The sequence below is a fragment of the Marmota marmota genome, unplaced genomic scaffold (genome assembly GCF_001458135.2).
Source record: "Marmota marmota marmota unplaced genomic scaffold, marMar, whole genome shotgun sequence".
Lineage (NCBI taxonomy): Eukaryota > Metazoa > Chordata > Mammalia > Rodentia > Sciuridae > Marmota > Marmota marmota.
In genome coordinates this window covers 40,911,527-40,932,163 of record NW_025999932.1, presented here as the reverse complement: position 1 = coordinate 40,932,163, position 20,637 = coordinate 40,911,527, and the positions used below count along the sequence as shown (strand labels likewise).

Sequence of the window (20,637 nt, the reverse complement as noted above, 5' to 3'; positions counted from 1 at the left end):
CACATTGTTCAAGCCCTTTCTTAATTCCACAATATATAGTGAACTTTCTTCCATGTCAGTATTTACAGATCTTCATTCTCCCCTCCCTTTCAGTTTTATTGAGATGTAATCGAAGTACACTGTACATGTGTATAATGGACTTTATCCATATTTAAAGTGTACACTTGGATCAAGTTTTGGAATATGTGTACCCTTGTAACACCCTCACCACATCAAGCTCACATTTCCATTACTTCTGACAATTTCCTCATGTCCCTAGTTAATTTGCAGATTAATAGAAGCAGAACCCACATCATACTTTTCTCCTCCTCCTCCTCTTCTTCTTTTTAAAAAAATACATGAGATTTTCTAAGATACATTCTCAGAGTTGGAATTGCAGGATCAAATGGCTCTGCCCTTTTACTCCCTCTCTCTGTCCATTTCTCCAGTCTCTGATTTGATAGATGTTGGCAAATTTCCTTTTTCAAAGGGCATTTCAATACCCACATAAAATAAAATAGGATTCTTTCCCCTTTACCCTCCCCTAACTCTTCAATAATTCCCTTAATCTCCCTGTTTTTAATTTGCTTGTCTCTAAATGGAAGATGGCAACCCGTACCCTGCCTACTTATAGTTATGATCAAGAGACCAAAAATGAAATCTGGGAACCAGGTGCCATGGTGCACACCTGTAATCTCGGCTACTAGAGAGGCTGAGGCAGGGAGGATTACCAGTTGCAGGCCAGCCTGGGCAACTTAGCAAGACTCCATCTCAAAATAAAAAGGGCTGGAGATATAGTTTAGTGGTAAAGAGCCCCCAGGCTCAATATCTCAGTATCAAAACAACAACAACAAAAATCTGAATAAGATCTTAGAAACAAGAAGTTGTCCACAATAATGGGGGGTCACTTTTTTGTTTGTTTTTACATTTTTTAGTCAGTTCTCCTTTTTTTGTTGTTGTTGTTTTCTCTCCCCCTCTCCTTTTCCTCTTCTTCTTCCTGCTGATAGGGGGACCTCCATCACTTGGGGACGAGACTGCTCCGACTTCATTTTGTCCTCTCCTGAAGATGGCCATGCAATGTTTTCTTCTCATTCTCTCTCTCTCTCACACACATCATGAATATATATGTGTACCTCGTACTTATGGACATAGGCAATAGAAGTGTTTATTGTATCAATTCGAATGATTTATGAAACAATTACCAACACTTGAATAAAGATACTATGAGAATTGTAGTAGGAAATTAACACTGTAATTGTATCTTTTATAGTGTCCAGTGATTCAGGGAAAAGCTCATCACCACCTACAAAAATGACATAATAATAAGAAACTTGATTTGTACAACTCACTTGCTAGATGTTGACAAATTTCCTTCTTGAAAGGACATTTCAACATCCACATAAAGTAAAATAAAATACAAGAGGACTCTTTCCCCTTCACTTCCCTGGTATAACAGTGAATCCATTATAGGCAATTTTTATTTTGGGGGTGGGAGAGACTAGACAATGTTTATCCATACAGAAAAGACACTAGAGTCTGGCAGAGGGTGAACCACCATATGTGGTAAGCCACATTTTCCACTACATTTTGAGCAACACCATATTGTTTAAATGTCTGTACTTCTATGCTAATGTTCTACAGAATAAAAATACCCCATAAAACCTGATGTCTTTGTTTCATTGTCTCCCCTTCTCCTCTCTGCAGAGCCAGCAGGTGACTGGTGGATCCTCCAGGCCCTGCTGCCCTCCCACAAATAGACCAGGCATCACTGTGCTCCTGTCTGCCTTCCTCTCCCCTCAAGTGACTTCACAGTAGCTGAGCAGAACTCTATCTAGCCTTGGCCCAAGTCTTTTCCTAGGTATCATCATCTGCACTGTCCACTGTTAGCCTTATGAAACACCAGTTGAAAAAATTTTTTTATAGAACTAAAAATGATCTTTAGATCAAAATACAGTGATCATGGATTTAGGAAAATCTGCAGTAGAAACACATTGTGAGACTCCAGCACAGTGGTATATGCCTGTAATTCCAGCAACTCAGGAGGCTGAGTCAGGAGGATCATAAGTTCGAGGCCAGCCTTGGCAATTTAGGGGACCCTCTGCAACTTAGTGAGATTCTGTCTCAAAATAAAAAAGACAGGGGATGGTGCTCAGTTATTAAGCACTCCTGGATTCAATCCCCAGTACCAAAACAAACAAACAAACAAAACAAACCTCCCCAAACCCAAACCAAAATCACATTGTAAAAATGCTTACATTTGGCACTTGAAGGATAACATCTGGGGCATTATCTTCACAGAATTCAATCTTATATCTGAGATTGTAGAGATTAGTCTACCTGGAAGAAAAGAGAGTGAGTTTTAGGCATTTACACAAATAGCGCCACGTCTGTAAATATCTATAAGATGACTTTCTTTAGGAAGTGGTGGTGGATTAATGTGCTAGAGAAATAGTGTTTTGAAGCTGGGTTGAATAATTTAAAAGGTAACTCAGTGGCAAGTACCTGTAGTTCCAGCTACCTGGAAGTTTGAGGCAGGAAGACTGAAACATCCTCCAAACAAATAAAACAAAAACTAACAATTTATCTTAAATGTCCTCCCAGAAGGCTCATGTTTTGAAGCCTTGTTCCCCACAGACCATGTGCTGATGGCTTGGTCACCAGTCTGTGGTGCCATTTGGAGGTAGAGCCTTGTGAAAGGAATTGTGGTCACTGGAGCATGCCCTTCAAGGAGACAGTTGGACCTACGCACTTTGATCTCTTTCTCTCCCTCCTTCCTTTCTGCCAAGTACTTCTGCTGAGATGTGCCTGCCACCTTGCAATAGGCCCAAGGCCAATATGGGCCGAGAAATCATGGATTGAAATCTCAGAAACATGACCCATAATAAATTGTTTCTCCTTTTAAGTTGCTTATCTCAGATATTTTGTCACAGCAACAGCAATCTGACTAAGGAGTTTCTGCAAACTTTAAGAGTTTGGGCATAGTGGGAGGTCTTTAGGTCACTGGGGTATGACCTTGAAGGGGACAGTAGGATCCTGGCCTCCTCTTCTTCCTTCTTTGGCTTCCTAGCCATGAAGCGAGTAGTTTTTCTTTGTCACGTGCTCCCTCCATGATGTGTTTCTTCACTAAATCAGCCAAGCCAAGTGATCATGGACTGAAACCTCTGAAACTGTGAGTCAGAATAAAACTTTTCTCTCTATAAGTTAATTATCTCTGGAATTTATTATAGTAATGGAAATTTGATTAACATACTTATTCTCGAGTGTAAAAGTCAATGTGTGTGCATGCACACACACACACACACACACACACAAGAAACAAAGAAAAAAGAACGATCTGTTAATGCTTTGGGAGTGTTCACTTTGGTTAATAGGACCACACACTATTTCATTTGTCTTAATTATAACCCAGTCATTTTTCTCCAAGAAGATAAACATTTTCTACAACATGAAATTTTTGAAGAGAATTTTAGACTTTAGAGAAGTTGCAAAAATTGTACAGGGAGTTCAGGTATGCCCTTCGCACAGCTTCCGCTAATGTTATCATCTTACCTAACCATGGATATAATTAAAGACATGAAATTAACACTGGGACAATACTATTACCTAACTACAGACTTTATTTGAATTTCTGTATTTTGTAATTTATTTTCACCACAATTTTCCTTTTTCTGCCCCAGGATCCAATCCAGGATTCCGCATTGTATTGGGATGCTTCCCCAGTCACCTCCAATATGTAACAACATTCCCTTGGTCTTTCCTGACCTTTGGAAGAATACTGATCCATATTTTGTAGGATGTCCTTCAATTTGAATTCATCTGATGTTTTTCATGATTAAAATAAGTTTTTCCCATTTTTGGTAGGAATGCCACAGAAGGTATACCATGCTTTCAAATTGTTATGTCAAGGAGTTTTATGATGATGTTGACTTAGATTACATGGTTAAGGTGGTTTACTAGGTTTCTTCCCTCTGAAGTTACTGTTCCCCTTGCTATTAATATATACCTTGGCAATATCATTTGGGTGTTTGCAAATTTCCATTTCTCCTTAAACTTTTGCTGACTCATTTTAATATCCATTCATCTATCTTGCCTGCTACAATTATTATTTTGATGTCCTATTGATGATTTTCTATTTCTCTAATTTTTTTGTTTATTGATTTGAAATTCTTCTCTAAGTTAGAAGGTTGTCTTTTCCCTGTTTTTATATCAGTATAGACAAAAGGGTATTTATTTTATCATATAGGTTACAATCCGATACTATCATCATTTATTTTGTGGCTCAAATCTCTGCATTGACTTAGTGGCAGAATAATATACCCTTTACATGTCTTTCCATCACTATCATAAATTCCTGAGATAACCAGCTTATACAGAGAAAAGGTTTAACACACACACACACACACAACACATACAATTTTTTTAATGTGTTTCCATAAATTGGTTTTGTAACAGAGATATTATCGGATGTTGGAAAAGTTGCTGTTATAGGTTTTGATCTAAGTGGCGGAAACACCAACATGAAAATCACACTATGTTCCCAGACTACTCAGCTGTGAGAAGAAAGGCACTAGATGCCGGAGTTCACCAAGACTCTGGCGGGCGAGGTGACTTAGGGCAGTTGTCAATAATTACAACAATACGTAACAATAAAGTTACTGATGTTAAAGAAAAGACTTCCGGTAGGGGCATTTCTATTTCCGTCAGAACCTTTCTCCTTCACTCTCTTCTGCTTCCAAGCCGGAAATATTTGTACCCCCGTTTAAAGCCACGTCGTTCCTGGTTTCCGTCCCACCCACACTCTATGGAAGAACTTCCGAGGTCAGGGCATTCCGTCCCGCCCCGCCCCGCCACCGCTGTGGTGCTGGAAGCCCGGGTTCTCCCGGAAGTTGTCCTGGCCTCTCTTTGGGGGTCCCCTCCACGCCACTGCTGCTGAGGGCCGCCGGGGCCGCGGCGATGGCGGAGGCGGCGCTGCTGCTGTCGGAGATGGCAGCTGAGCGGGACGCTCGGGAGAAGCTGGCTCTGTGGGATCGGAGACCCGACACGACGGCGCCGCTGACCGACCGGCAGACAGACTCGGTGTTGGAGTTGAAGGCAGCGACGGAGAACCTGCCGGTGCCGGCCGAGGTGAGGTGACGGGCGAAACGGGCTGGGGCAAAGGGACACCTCGGGCGCCCCGGCGCCACCCCAGCCTCGCCAGCGTTTTTCCCGGGTGTCTGTTCACTCCTCCCGGGCCACGGTGGCGGATCCGGTGGGAGGGGCCTCGCAGGTCCCCCGGTTGTCAGCCTAGCACTTCCGACGACCCGGACTCTGCTTCTACGGGGGTTGGGCTGCGAGAGTGTCTGGGCGCTGGTGCCGGGCAGCACCCAGCCCGCTCCCAGAGGCGTGGGACGGTTGGCCCGGAGCCTTGCCCCTGGCCTCTTGCTCTAGGTGTCTCTGGTGTGAGTCCACTGTCTCCCAGGACGTGCACTGATCCTGAGGTGCTTTGCTGCTGCACTTTCTCCAGCTGATGCTCGTTTACCACTTTAATGAGTAATCTAGCTTTCTTTTTCCTTGGGAAGACTCGGATAAACCAAAACTTGGTCTTGAGTGGCAGTTTTCATTCATCGCACATTGATCAGTGAGCTCTCTATTAAGTGCAGATTATGGGAGATTTATTTGGCCCATAGCAAAGCAATGCAAGTGAATTTTCTTTTAAAATCTGAGGCAGTACATTACTAAATAATGTTACTCTTCGGTTTTAGTGTCAAAGTTTTTAATCCAATTAATTTGGGGTATTGTGCATGTTACTGCATGTGGGATTCTGTCCAACTGTTTATAAGGGCAGGAAGTACATTTTACAAATTGTTATATTTGATCAACTTTTTCTAGTTTTGAGGGCCAGATTTAGGATTATTTTATAAGAAGTCTTGATTACTTCTGATGTTGAAAGCATTCTTTTTATACAATTTGTGTCCAAGTGCAGATTGACTTCAGTGTCCTCAACTTTTTCTGCTCTCAGACTTTAAAGGTTTGATTTGAAAGGTTCTCTTCATATTTCCTATTGTGTGCTCTGCCATAAAATAAGTTTTCTTTCTTGGGTTCTCTAGGATGTTGTGCAAGAAGTGGATCTGAAATAAATAAGGAAGCCAGTGGAATTTTCTTTGACTTGGCCATCAGTCTTTTATGTTCTGGATAATTCAAGTTGTTTGCTCTGTAAATTTTCCTGTCTGTTTATAATTGATTAGACTTTGTCACCGAAGCAGGATGCTTGTACTTCATAGTGCCAGAGGAGCGTGGAGGGCATGTTCTACAGGAAAATTTGTTGTAAGCGGTTATAAACTATTTAGTTTTTTAATGGTATTGAGCATGGGGTAGGTTTGGAGTGAAGTAAGTGGAATCTTGTCATTTCCACCTCACTCTTCCACATTATGCAGTGATAGTTATTATTAGCTGCATGTAGTATTCATTTAACCTAAATTATATGCTGAACTAGGAATTGGGGATAGGAAGATAAATAAGAAAGTTCACATAGTTTTGGGGATCATGAGCTCACGTAGTTTTGGAGATCATGAGCATGTAATAAGAAGAACAAGAAGGTGAGTTCAGACAGTGATCCATGACATAAGAAAAATAAATCAAATATGATAGTGTGACCAAAAGGAATGAGATGTGCCCTTTTAGACAATGAGGAAGGCCTTTTGGAGAAATTGACAGTCTAAGGTGAGAATTGACTATGGAAAATAAGAAGCCAGCCTTGGGGGGGGGGAAAGTAGTACCAAGTTATGGTTAGGTATGTGCTTTATAAATTCAGAAATTCAGTGAGTTTCCCTGGTAAATGCAGTCTTGGAATTGACTTCCTGGGAGAAGGAAGCAGCCTGTTATTTACCCATCCTGGAATCTTTAAGGGGGAGATAGATAGTCTATTGCTTCTAAGTTCTCTGCAGCCCTCATTTCCTTTACTAAAGTGTTTGTCTGATGGGAAGTAATTAATTTTTTAAGTCTTTACATCCTTTTAACATTGGTGTTGGAAAAAAAAAGCCTCAATTTTCATTTTGTATATCCTAAAGAATTTTCTGTAGTGTTTCACAATTTTCACGAGATAAATTACTTCCTGAACAATTGGAGCTGGGCAGGTTAGTAGAATAGCAAGAGGCCAGCTAACTCTCAGTAAATATCATAAAGCCATTAAATTCTTTAGAAGTTTGGTTCCTTTCCTTTGGAAAGGAGTTTTTTATTTTTTATTTTAAATTTTTTTTAAAGGAGTTATATATTCTTTTCCCCATAGATTAAAAAAAAAAAATTTCAGTAGACTAGTTTCTTATATCCAGGGGAAAGTTTTTAGTAGTTAGGGCCTTTTTATTTCTGCTGAATTTAGTAATTCTTGGTAAATGCTAAAATAATTTACCCTGAAATTTACCTGTAAGTTACTGTTATAGCTGTTGTTTTCTTATAGACAGTGTGGCTTAGACACACAGCCTCTATTTTCTTTATAAAATGGAAACTTATGGAGAATTATGAGAATATCAGTGCAGTCAGGTATGTGAAGTACACATGGAAAGCTTCTTGTTAATATATTATTTATGTGCTTTCTTTCAAATGATTTGTGACTTATTAAGAGAATAGATTTGAAGCCTGAGGTTGAGCAGATATAAGTGTCACTCAGACCAAAGGTAAGAAGAGGAAGGCTCTGAGATTTCATCTGTAGCTCTTCAGTGATTTGCTCCAAAGAGAAAAAATAATATCAGGCTTCATTTATGGAGTCAACTGATCCAATTGATTATAAAAGTGATTTTTCTCTAACTCAGAGTTACAAAAGAAGTAAAGCTTGTTATTATTTTATTTCCTTGCCCCCTGGATTTATGGAGCTGGTCAAGCAAAGCTTGATAGTTTTTTGTCATTATTTAATATGTTAGCGTCTCCATTTGCATAAGCTATACTGTAGCTCTCCAGCCATACTAAGATCTATGCTCTTCTCTCTCTTGTGGTAGCTGTCCCATCTAGAAGCCAGGACAATGTGAGAGAGCCAGAGGCGGTGAGTTACCTCCTCCTCAGAACCAATGAGAGGTCAGAACAGACAGGTTTGAGACATCACCACATGACACCACCACACCCCTCCTCGACTAGTCACTTTATCCCAGCTATTTTGAGAAAAGTAGTTGGCTGGGCAAATGTATCTAATGGGGGAATTTTCTCTAATGTTGTTAATAAACAACTTGTTTTGCTACTTTAAAAAATGATTTATTTGAGGTAGTTATATTGTGGTTTCTCTCGTGCTTGGTTGGAGAGAAAATGGTTTTATATTAGAGAGAATAAGGGAATAGGAAGCTGCCTTCTGTTTCTGATATTTAAAGTCCTTATGATTGAAAAGTAGTATTTATGCTTGAAGTAATCAGATGTTGTTTACTTAACAACATCTAGATACAGAATATGTCTGAAATATCTGTGACAGCTTCTCAGGTATCTAGAGTTTTCATGATTTTATTTTCTAAAGTAAATTAGAAGATAAACTTTTTAAAATTCAAAATAACACTGAGCACACGTATATGGCACCCCTGGGTCCTTTTGAAATGACAGTAAAAGTGTGTGGCACACCAAAACCAAAGACGCTCTCAGTGAACCTACAATTCTGGCAGATTATAGAAGGCAAGAAGCATATAGTATAACATATATAAGCATATAGTATAAAAATTAGTCCAAAGACTTAATCACAGAATAAGGAGTAATTGTAAATTTTGACAGTAAAAGAGAGGTGGTATAGTTGATATATCTGAAAAGTAAATATAGAAGAAAATATAGGGGTACTAATTTCCTTATCTTACATAGGGAGGAGTCAATGGATAGAAACTATTTGATGAATTTATACATGAAGCTGTAAATTTGTTTTTTAGATTTATAGAATATCAAAAATATTGAAAATGGTTAAAATGAAGGTGGGGAGAATGTTATTTTTCATTTTAACTCTGCTGTTGATTTGGATTTTAAAAGATTATGTTTTTTCAATAATATTTATGAAAGAAAGATTGATAAAAGTTAGAAATTATCTCTGGTTTTCTTTTACTTTTAGAGTCTTTATCCTGCCCTCAAATTTTGTAGTTCTCAAATTTATAAGCATTGGTATTGCCTCAGAAGAGAGAAATTGGAAGGATAGGGAAGAGGGGAAGAATGGAGATCTCTACTTTTTACTTAAACATTCTGTACTCTTAGACTTTTAAAAGAATGAGCTTTTTATAGTTTAGTGACAGAACTATGAATTTAAAGTAAAAGTAATTCCATCTTTCCCTTATTGTTTATTAAAGAGACAATTGAAAATGCTTCATATTAGATGAAAAAGGCAAGATATGTATAGTGAACTGTTATTTAGGTTAAAAAAAAGTAATTTTTTTTTTTTAAAGAAAAGGAAAGATACATAATAAACTAATAGCATTGATATCCTGCCTCAAAGTTTGGAAGTGAATGGCTGGGAAATGTGTCCAAGGAAAGAAAACTCTTTACTGATTTTCCTTTAATTTTATGCTATGAGAATTTATTACCTATTCAGATAAACACATTTAAAAGCACTTTTCTTTATAGTCCAAATGATTCTGGAACAAGAAGAATTTTACTTTTTGTCTGGAATTTTGAATTCATAAGAATGTGATTATTACATTACTTTCTCAATTGAAGAAATTGAAACAGTTGTAAATTCTACATAAAGAAATTCCCCCTGTACATGTTAGCCAGTTTCTTTTTTTATAACATTTTGCAAAACTGTAGTATGTGGTATCACAACCAGGAATTTGATTTTGTCATTGATTTTTATATTCTTTAAAGATAGTTTTAGAATCTTTTCTCAGAGAGATTGAATTCAAGGCCTGGGTGGTATTGTAGAACTGAAGGTTTGCAATACACCACTTTAATTAGTCATAGTCTACCTTTAGATATTATATTAACTCATGTATAGTGTAAGAACCTTATAATGCTTTCATTTCTTCCTTTCCCTTTTTTATGCTATTGTTGCCAGACATTTTATTTTTACATATGTTATGAACCAACAATACATTGCCACTAGTATTCCTTTTGACATTTTTTTTTCTGGATTATGAAAAAGTAAATACTGTCATATTTACCTTCATTTCGGTTTCTGCCTAGTATTATTTCATATGCCTGAAGAACTTCCTCTAACTTTTCTTCTAGTATAGGTCTTCTGGTCATACATTTTCTCAGCTTTTGTTCGTTTGAACTGTCTTTATTTTCCCTTCATGTTAAAAAGATATTCTTGGGTTGGGGGCATAGGTCAGTGGGAGAGTGCTTGCCTAGTATGTGTAAGGCCCTGGGTTCAATTTTTCTATGCCCAAAACAAAAATAAGAAAGTCTTCTCACTAGGTGTAGAATTTTGAGGTAACAGGTTTTTCTTTTGGCACTTTATTTTTTAAAATTTTTTAATTCTTTTTAGTTATACATGACAATAGAATGTATTTTGACATATTACACATACATAGAGTATAATTTTCTATTCTTGTGGTTGTACATGATCTAGAGTTACACTGGTTGTGTATTCATATATGTCTTTTGACACTTTAAAGATGGCACTCTCTTGTAACTTACATAATTTCTGGTAAGTCTGCTGTTATTCATGTCTTTGTTCTCTATATAATAATGTACATTATTATATAGAGAATATATATATATGCCTTTAACATTTTTATTTTTAGTTTTCAGGAGTTTCAGTATAATATATCTAGAAAATGTGTGTGTGTGCGTGCATGGTATGTGTATATGCATGTTGTATTCTATTTGGGATTCTCTGAGCTTCTTGGAGCTGTGATTTCATGACTTTCATTGGTTTTGGAAAACTCTCGACTCTTATATCTTCAAATATTTCTATTGTCTCTTCTCTTTCTTGCTATTGCTTTCTCTTTTCTTCTTTTGGAATTCCAATTACCCACATACCTGATCATTTAATACCACTTTGTAGTTCTTAAATGTTGTATTCTGTTTTTCCTTTATGTTTCACTTTGGGTGGTTTTTTTAAATTTATTTTTTCTGTGATTATTTTTTGTTATTTTTTAATTATTATTCTTTTTATTTGTTCTACTTAGTTTTACATGATAGCAGAATGCATTTCAATTCATTGTATACAAATGGAGTGCAATGTTTCAATTCTCTGGTTGTACATGGTGTAGAGACGCACCATTCGTCCAATCATACATGTGCTTGGGTGGTTTTATTGACTTACATTCAAGTTTACTGATTCTTTTATGTGCCCATTTCCACAGTAGCAGTTGTTTACTTTTTCCTTTTTTCACTGTAATGATGCTCTACAGTTGACAGAATTTGCTGCCCTGTCATCCCTATTCCCAGTGGCCTGAGGCTTTTGTTCCTCTGGAGAGAAAGGTTCAGGTGGGGCTTTGTGTTCTGCTTGCCCACACAGCAGCAGTGCTCTCTTGCAGGCCTGTACCATTGTGTTTACATTGTCACTCACAAACTGGGCAGTGGAAGTCTGTAGAGGAGACCACGTTAGTGGTTGTGAACACCCGTTTTATCAGTGAAAAAATTTGTGAAAAAAATTTAGTTGAATTCTGTTACCTGATTGGGTGGTGCTTGTCATCCATTTTTCCTGTGATCTCCTACAAGTGAGCCAAAACTCCACGTTTCCTGGAAATGCCTCTTTCCCCAGATTTTAAGCTATGTAGTTTACTCTGTAACCTCAGCCCTGATGGATTTAAGAATGCTTAGGATTTTCTAGATTATTTGACTTTTTCCTGTTGTTAGGTTGCAAGCAACATTCTTTTTATCTTTCTTCATTCTAGCCTATTCTCCATGTGTTTTCTGGTGTACTTTTCAAATCTAGTCCTCATCCATGATTCCTTCAATCTGTTTAGATATTCTCTAAACTGTGCTGATTGAATTATATGATTGAATTGTGTTATGGTCTGCTTGTATACACCTAAAATTTACTACTAATATAATATTGTAAAGATAGCTTAGTGACTGTTCTGTTCCCAAGAAGCAGTATAGATTCAGATTTATGAATTTACTCTATTGCTGCTGCTAATAAGAAGAGTAAAAAAAAATACTAATCATAGCAGTAGATCCAATTTATTGAATATTTACTATGTGGCAATCTTTCACTAAGTGCTTTACGTGCAGCATTGTCTCTGGGGATTATGACCCCTTCCTCAGGAAATTGCTCCTTGGTAATTGGGGTGGTTCCACAGAGCAGGAGTGCATGCCATTAACTCAGCACAGTTCCCTCTATCCTACAGAATCCCTAGTGGTAGCACACAGTTGCTGGCGACATATTAGACTCCAGGTATATTCTTACTGCTGTGGAGAAACTTAATTCTTGCTGAGCCCCAGTCCTGTGGTTCAGGGATTCTTTTGCCATTTAGGAAGAGTTTACATAAACAAATGATCCCCTAGTAAGACGTATTACCTACACCTAGGATCCTCCTGGCTCTTGAGTCAGACTCATTCATGGGGAAAAAGTGGATCAAGGACTTTCCTGATCACTTCCTGTCAGTAGCTTCCTAGCACTCCCAAGAAGCCAGTTTTCCCACATCTGTGCTATCTTCTTTGCTCTTCATGATAGTTAGATAATACAAATACTGTATCTGTGTCAGATAAGAGAAGAAATTGAGGAAAAGAAGCAGCAAGTATTTTGCCCAGTATCACACAGTTTATAAGTGAACAAGAGTACCATGCCATTAAGAAGTATAGCACCATTTGAACCCATCTACAACAAAACTCCATGTTAAAGGATTATGTTTCTCAATTAGAGGTGGTATATTTTGCATCTAGCTTATTTTTACTTGGAAGAGAAAATACTGTTTAGATAAAATGTCTGTGTTTAGAAAAATGGACAAAGCAATTTTCTAAGACCTTGGATCATGCCTTTCATACCTTAAATGCCATGAACTAGGGGCTGAAAACTAGAAGGAACCTAAACAGTTGGCCCTTTTGCTTTCCCCAGCATCTGCTACCCCTTTCTTTTAGGTCTAAAAATAGCTTTTCTGTACAGCTACAGGTAAATTAATACCTGGGCTATCTTTAGTAGTGGAGAACTAGGACAGTACTAGGTCTACTGGTGTCAAGGTGAGGTCTTATCTGTGAGGCTATTATGAAATTATGGGAAATTTAAAATTTCTTCCTATTCCATTGTAATTTCAAAACTTGTCAACAGGAAAGGTAGGTGATGTGTGCCAGTAGAAGGAAGTGATAGGAAGAGCTAGAGTTTGTTGGTTAGTTCTTGGGTGTGATTTATTAATTCTGTTGGTTGATCAGTTTTCTATGTTAGAGCCTGGGAGAGCAGTCTACTTGTAGCAGCCCATGGCTTTCCCTTTTGTCTGGTGGTACACAAGAAATTCAAGTGACAAAAAAGTGTGTGGATTAGCAGACACTTATGTCCATTGTTAGAAAGCTAACTGAAAAATCATACCTTACTAATGTTGGGAAATTGATGTCATGTTTACATTTTGAGAATAAAATTTAACAAAACTTAGTGAAAAGTGTTGTATAGCATTTATTCAGCCTCATATGATTTAATGGAGATTTTTTTTTTTCTCTTTGAAAACAACTAAAATGGAAGCCCAACCTTGAGTTAAATTTGGAGAATTTTTTAGTTAAATATTTTGTGGCTCTCCTTTTCAAGCTCCCAATTGAAGACTTGTGCAGCATAACATCCCATTCCCTGCCTGTTGAGCTGATTTCAGTAGTGCCTGAATCTACAGAAGACATTCTCTTGAAGGGCTTTACCTCTTTAGGAATGGAAGAAGAAAGAATTGAAACTGCACAGCAGGTGAATGGCATTACTTTTTCTAAGGGTGTTTAATTTTTTTAGACGTCTCAAAATAGGCGAATGAAAAAGGTTCTGATTAAAGGGTCTGAATATTTGATACTTGTTGACATCAAATCTTTCTATACCATTCATGATTTTCTGTTAGTTATGGCTGTTTAAGTGTTTTAAATGAATTGATGACCAAATTATATTGGAAATATAGCTAAAAATAGAATATTCCAAGTTTGAATATTGATACATGATTATATTAAGGTTTTAATATTTCATGAACTATGAATTTGATTTCCTTCAATGCATATATTATAAATGTTAACCTGTCCTTCCAGCACATGCATATTTACACACACACACACACACACACACCCCTTGGCTTATTGGCTTTTTTTTTTTTTTTTTTACAAAAACCTAAATACATACCTTGGCTGCCACTTACTGAACATTTATTTTGACCAAGGTTTATAGTTATTTTTCAGTAATATAGCATGAGTAATCTTTTCTTTGTTTCTGCTTGTTGCTGATTTTCAGACATAAATGCATAGGCTTTCCTTGTTTTCTCTTTCCGTCTTTTTAAGAATTAAAGGTAAGGCATTTTCCACATAAGATATAAAGCAGATGTACTGAATTGTGTCTAGAGTAAGTCAAGAAAGGCAGTGATGTATAGCAATTGGGAGCTCTGGCTCTTGAGTTATTCTGACTTGCATGTGAAAGCCACTTAACCATCTTTATGAGCTTAGGCAAATCACTTAAAAAACCTTTTAGGGTTTTTAGTTTCCTAACTAATCTGTAAAACAAGGATGTTTCTATACCTGTCTTATAGGATTTTTGTGAGAATTAATAATTACATGCATTACATGCATGTAAATGCAATGTGTGGCAGGCACACAATAAACGTTAACTAAGTGACAGCCAAGGTACACGGCCAAACTACATGCCCTTGACATTGAATCCCCCCTGAGCATGGTAGAAGGCAGTTTTGCACCATGTCTGCAAACTTTGGACTATTTGAAAGCAAAATCATTTATATTAAATTTGTATCTGCATATCTCTCTTTAAAAATAGAAAAGAATCTTAATATGTTATCATTTACATATAATAAAATGTACTCATTTTAAATGTAGTGATTTAAATGATTGTATAACTATTATTACTTTCAAGGCCTAAAATATTCATATCACCCCAGAAAGTTCCTTCATGCTTGTTTAAGATGAACCCCCACCTCCATATACCTGTTTTTAAATAGATATTTTCTTTAAGATTGGTAGTAGATTCAAACTAAGGTTTGGATGATGCCAAAATCTGTGTTCTTAAACCACTCTAATATTTTTGAGTTTAAATTTTTACAGTTCTGATTAGGTAACATTAATATTGATATTTACCCAAACCCTATGCTAACTATTTAAATTTGGAAAATAGTAGGCATTACCTTCTTAGGAAGAAATTTATTTTGTACATATTATATTTTTAATACTTTCTCTTATTTTACTCTGGAAATGGCCAATGTTTTTAGTATTCCTTGCTTTTCCTAGCATATAGATATTACATATGTAATACTTATCTTCTCTTGTCTTAAAGTTAATGGTAAATGACTGAGTCCTCAACAGTAAGAGTTAGCGTCTGCCTTTTTAACTTGCTGTTTAGTATCTAGTCACTTTTCATTTTATCTTTTTTACTTTGGTTCACAGTCTAATACTCTTTATTTTTCTAGTTTTTTTCATGGTTTGCAAAACTGCAAACTCAGATGGATCAGGATGAAGGAACTAAATATAGGTATGTGTGGCTTTTGTATTTGTTGGATATACTAATTTTTAGTCCATAGTCATCTCAAGCATTCCATATTCTGTCTTTAAATACATTAAGGTGCAAAGAAAACCCAAGCAACCACATTTTCTTTAAGAATAGCTGGAGAGGCTTTGGGTCATTACAGCTGGCATTAGAAGTTGTATGATTAAAAAATAATAACAACTCCAGAGAAGACTGGGTAGTAGGAATTTTACAGGATTTTTACAAGGTGTTTGTTGCTTTTCTGTAAAAGGAGAAACCTCTACAGGAAGCTTTAAGGATGGCCATCTAGATCGAGTGTAGCTATGTATTTCTGTTTATGTATATGGGAAAAAAGGACAGTGTACAATTTTCTAGCTGACTTTGGAACTGTAGGTTGAACACTCACATTCAGTTAACGTTTTATTATTTTATTTTATTTTTTGAGGTATAGGCAATTTAACTTGGTGTGCTCTACCATTAAGGTATAACCTAGGTCCTTTTTTATTTATATTTTGAGACAAGTTCTCACTAAGTTGCTGAGGCTGTTCTGGACCTTGCAGTCCTCCTGCCTCAGCCTCCCAAGTCACTGGGATTACAGGCGTGAGCCACTGCACCTGGCTATCAGTTAACATTTATTGATGGCTGTTTTGCTAGACAGTATATTAAGCTGTGTGATGTATGATTCCTTTTAATTTTCATAGTAGCTGTGTGAGGAAAGACAATACTATTCTTATTTTGTAAATGAGCAAACGGAGACCTGAGAATATTAAGCAACTTGCTCAATGTCATGTAGATTGAAGCAGACTGGAACTTGGACCCAGATCTTGTAATTCCAAATCCAGAGTTCTTTTTACAACATCACATCATCTTTCAAAGGTGGCAGTGATCTGAAGAATCAACCCTACTTGCTTCCTAAGGATGGCTTAGCGTCCCAGCTTTTGAAAGTTGTCAGTTTTTATTGCCTTGTGTGTAAAAAGTCAGGTTATGGCTTCAAGGCTGATTTCTTTCATTGCTTGTAGTATCAGTGATTTGCCTTATAGATTATGACATAGCTTTTGCTACATTTTTTAATATAATCTTTTGTTAGTAGGTTATACTTTCCTCCTAAAGTTCAAGCATTTTGGGAAATTGTTATTTATTGACTATGTTTATTGGGGGAAAATATTATTGCCAATCCCCTTTTGGTTCTGTTTTCTAGACAGATGAGGGATTACTTGTCTGGGTTTCAGGAGCAGTGTGATGCTATATTGAATGATGTAAACAGTGCCCTTCAGCATCTGGAGTCATTGCAGAAACAGTATCTTTTTGTGTCCAATAAGACAGGAACCCTACATGAAGCCTGTGAACAGCTCCTAAAAGAACAGGTAATTTGGAATAGGAGAGAGGGTCAGTAATTATAGTAAATACTTTATTTTTAAGTAAATTAAATTATATTAAATTATTGTATTATAAATGTAATAAAATTACAGTTTCCTTAATTTCTTGGAGTAGATGTTGAACCCTGCTCTGTATGAGGCCTTGTGACAAATATGCAGGTCATTATGAAAACAACCTACTTTTTTCCAAATAAGCTTGTGAATAGGGGCAAAGACAAGCTTTCCCAGGTTTTGAGTTTGTAGCTTTCAGTATAATGTCAGAGCTTAATGGATTTTAATAAACCCACTACTAGTTTGTTCTGTCTACTCTTTAGTAGTAACATTTTTTCAAACAGAGTGATTGTATTAATGCTGGAGTTTTTTTTTTTTTTTAAAGAGAGAGAGAAAGAATTTTTTAATATTTTTTTTTTTTTTTTAGTTTTTGGTGGACACAACATCTTTATTTTATTTTTATGTGGTGCTGAGGATCGAACCCAGCGCCCCGCGCATGCCAGGCGAGCGTGCTACTGCTTGAGCCACATCCCCAGCCCAATGCTGGAAATTTTGAAAAGATCAGTTGATCAAGGTTTCACTGAAACTTGTAACTTTGAACACTGACGTTAGTATATCTCAAACTTTTCTCTCCATGTGTTTTGTGGGTTTTTTTTTTTTTTGGTATTGAAGATTGAACCCAGAGGCACTTTACCACTGAGCTACATCACTACCCCTTTGAGATAGGATCTCACTAAGTTGCTTAGGGCCTCACTGAGTTGCTGAGACTGCTTGGAACTTGGCATCCTCCTGACTCATCCTCTTGAGTTGTTGGAATTAAAAGCATGTGCCACTGTGCTCAGCTTATGTGTTTTTAAAAACAATTATTATTTTATAATATGAAATTGGTAGTAATTCTTGTCCTGACTGCAGAAATATTTGAGCATTATTCTGAAATCTTATATCTGATATAAACCTAAATGTCTAATATAAATTTGTTGAAAGTAACTTTATGACTGGAGAGTTGTCATGTAATAATTGATTTTTCTCTTTTAAAAAATGCAAGTCGGAACTTGTCAGTCTGGCTGAAAACATTCAACAAAAGCTTTCTTATTTTAATGAATTGGAAACTATTAACACAGTAAGTTTTTTTTTTTTTTACTTTTTAATAAAGTTAATGATTTTTATTTCATCTTTTCCTTTTTTAGTATAAACTTATAAATTGGCTTTTCAAACTTATAAATTGGCTTGAGTGATATTTTAAGGTAATAGCTTACTGATAGATATTCCTTTCTGTAGCCCATGGAGATACCTTTACTAATTCAGAATTTTTTAAACATGATTTAAGCAGTATTTCTTAAATTGTGTTATTGTTATTAAAATCTTATTTGTTCTTCTTATAACATCTTATTTGTAAACTGTGAGGATTATAATAAGAAATATTCAATTTTAAATCTTGCTGTGATTGTATTACTGTAAAATGGTAGTCAAAGTTTTAGAAACTGTTTCTCATGTTTGGTTTGAAGAAATGTATAGTTCTCATAATATATGCTATATCTCAAATAATAGACTCAATAAAGACTGCTGTGTAAATTATGTTTCTTAACCATAAGTTAATCATAATAATTATGTAAAAATAGTGTTGAGTTACTAAAATAATCATAATTATTATAGTTTAATAAAGACACTGAAATAAAACTAATAGTTAACAATGAAATGCAATGGGAAACAGTTTATTGCCATGCTGTTTGAATTCAAGATAAGACATAATTGCCTGATAATATTTTACTTTCATAATATGATTGCTGAATTTAGTGTGACTGCTAGTTAAACCTTTATAAGAAAATTATCAGTCTTCAAAAGTAGAAATATACACATTGTATACACATTGTCAAGTGCTAGAAAGTGGGAAATTTGGATACTCGATGTGTTATTTCAATATAACATTGTGCAGTGTTTAATAAAAATATTTTCTAATTTTGCAGAGCTTATTAGGAATAATCAGAATCAATATTTTTTTTGTTTGTTTCTTCTTTATTCTTATGCATGGAAAATATTTAAGGATATTTTGATGACTTTTAAAATGTAAAGACACTATCAAATCCTAAAGGAATATATATATATAAACTCTAATTTGTAATTTTTAACTTTTCCGTATGTGACTTTTTTTTTTGGTCAATTGATTATTTGTTTTTGTTGTTGTTTTTCTCCTCGAAGAAATTGAATTCCCCTACATTGTCTGTGAATAGTGAAGGATTTATACCTATGCTGGCCAAGTTAGATGATTGTATAACATATATCTCATCTCATGTAAGTCATGGTATTTTATATCTTTTTAAAGAAATCTTAACATTCCTGTTGTTATTTCTTGTGTTGTAAAATATTTATTTCTCCTGAAGGGAAAAATATATTCAGCTCTGTGTATCCAGGGTTCTGCTCCTGTGGATTCAATCAACTGAGAATTGAAAAGACTCAGAAAAAAAAATTGTCTCTGTATTGAGCACACACAAACTTTTTCTTGCCATTAGGTCTTAAACAATATAGTATAACAACTATTTATGTAGGAATCATATTGTATTAGGTATTATAAGTAATACAGAAATGATTTAAAGTTTACAGGAGGTTGTATGAAGGTGATATATAAAATGGTATAGACTTTACATATAAAGGAGTTGAACATCCATGGATTTAATATTCTTGGGGATCCTGTAACAAGTCCTCCTTGGATACTGAGGGATGGCTGTATGTGTTGTAGCATGTTGAATAAAAACTAGTAAATTTATTGGTATCAGTAGTGATATAAAAAATAATTTTAGCTCCCAAGGTGACTCCTGGAATGGAAAGGGTCCTGGCTCACTCAACTTTATCCTGTCTAAAAGGATGAGCCATTTTTAAGTTATTAATATCCTGATGTGTGAGATTTTTCTTTGGAAACAGGAAATGTTACTTGGGGGAAATAAAGACAAAACTCTCTGATTAACCTATCCCCCAAGGAGTTACTGCTGTATTCATGTTTCCTAAGTCCTTTTTCTATACGGACTTTACATATTCCAAGTTTGGGGTGATAAAAATATATTTTGCTCACAAATGCAAATATTGATTGAATCTCTTTTCTGTGCCAGATGTAGGGTATTTGGCTGAGACCAAGTCAGTCAGATTGATTGTCTTTGTGAAGCTTATGATCTACATGAAACCTACTTTTGAGTTTTATATATTACTTAAAAGACACATTGATTTTCATTAAAAGTTTGCTTTCTGTTAGCATTTGTTTCCTCTTTGTAAATCTTTCCCTTTCTTTTACAGCCTAATTTTAAAGATTACCCTGTATATTTACTGAAGTTTAAACAATGTCTTTCTAAAGCTTTGCACCTCATGAAGACATATACTGTGAATACACTACAGACCCTTACAAATCAGTTACTAAGAAGGGTGAGTTAACTGATCCCAATGTCAGCTTGTTTTTTTATTATTGATACATTTATCTTCCATAAACTTTGTTTGAAATTAGTGCTTTGTTCAAAATTTTTTTTACCTTTTATTAAATAAGAATCTGTACTGCAGTTTTATTTATAACAGGGAAAATGGTTATTTTATAAGTATCCATTGTAGTCTTATTTTCAAATAATATTTAACAGTGTGATAAGCATATACTATTACATAATAAATAACAATGAGAAAAATATTAAAACATTTCTTTCTCATGAAAATTTTGGAAAATATATCAAAATAGTAAAAGTGGCTTAGTCTGTGTGATGAATAATTTTAATTTTAATTTTGTTGTTGTTGTGCCGAGGG

The 20,637-nt window shown here is 35.6% G+C and overlaps 1 protein-coding gene and 1 long non-coding RNA gene across 3 annotated transcripts in view; one reads left to right on the top strand and one right to left on the bottom strand.

Annotated features, from left to right (window-relative positions):
- Window positions 1–935: 935 nt before the first annotated feature.
- Window positions 936–4,740, bottom strand: LOC107140866. The gene is made up of 4 exons (XR_001503335.2): window positions 4,625–4,740; window positions 2,992–3,146; window positions 2,235–2,316; window positions 936–1,282 (listed from the first exon to the last, which is right to left on the bottom strand). It is a non-coding gene; the product is annotated as an uncharacterized LOC107140866 (long non-coding RNA).
- A 62-nt stretch (window positions 4,741–4,802) lies between these two features.
- Window positions 4,803–20,637, top strand: part of Cog3 (component of oligomeric golgi complex 3) — a 50,868-nt gene continuing 35,033 nt past the window's right edge. For both annotated transcript variants that reach the window (XM_015484302.2, XM_048800941.1), the window contains exons 1-7: window positions 4,803–5,103; window positions 13,589–13,735; window positions 15,441–15,502; window positions 16,695–16,860; window positions 17,909–17,983; window positions 19,060–19,152; window positions 20,146–20,271. In XM_015484302.2, coding sequence (XP_015339788.1) covers window positions 4,933–5,103; window positions 13,589–13,735; window positions 15,441–15,502; window positions 16,695–16,860; window positions 17,909–17,983; window positions 19,060–19,152; window positions 20,146–20,271 — 840 coding nt within the window. In that variant the 5' untranslated portion in view covers window positions 4,803–4,932. The remainder of the gene's footprint in view (window positions 5,104–13,588; window positions 13,736–15,440; window positions 15,503–16,694; window positions 16,861–17,908; window positions 17,984–19,059; window positions 19,153–20,145; window positions 20,272–20,637) is intronic.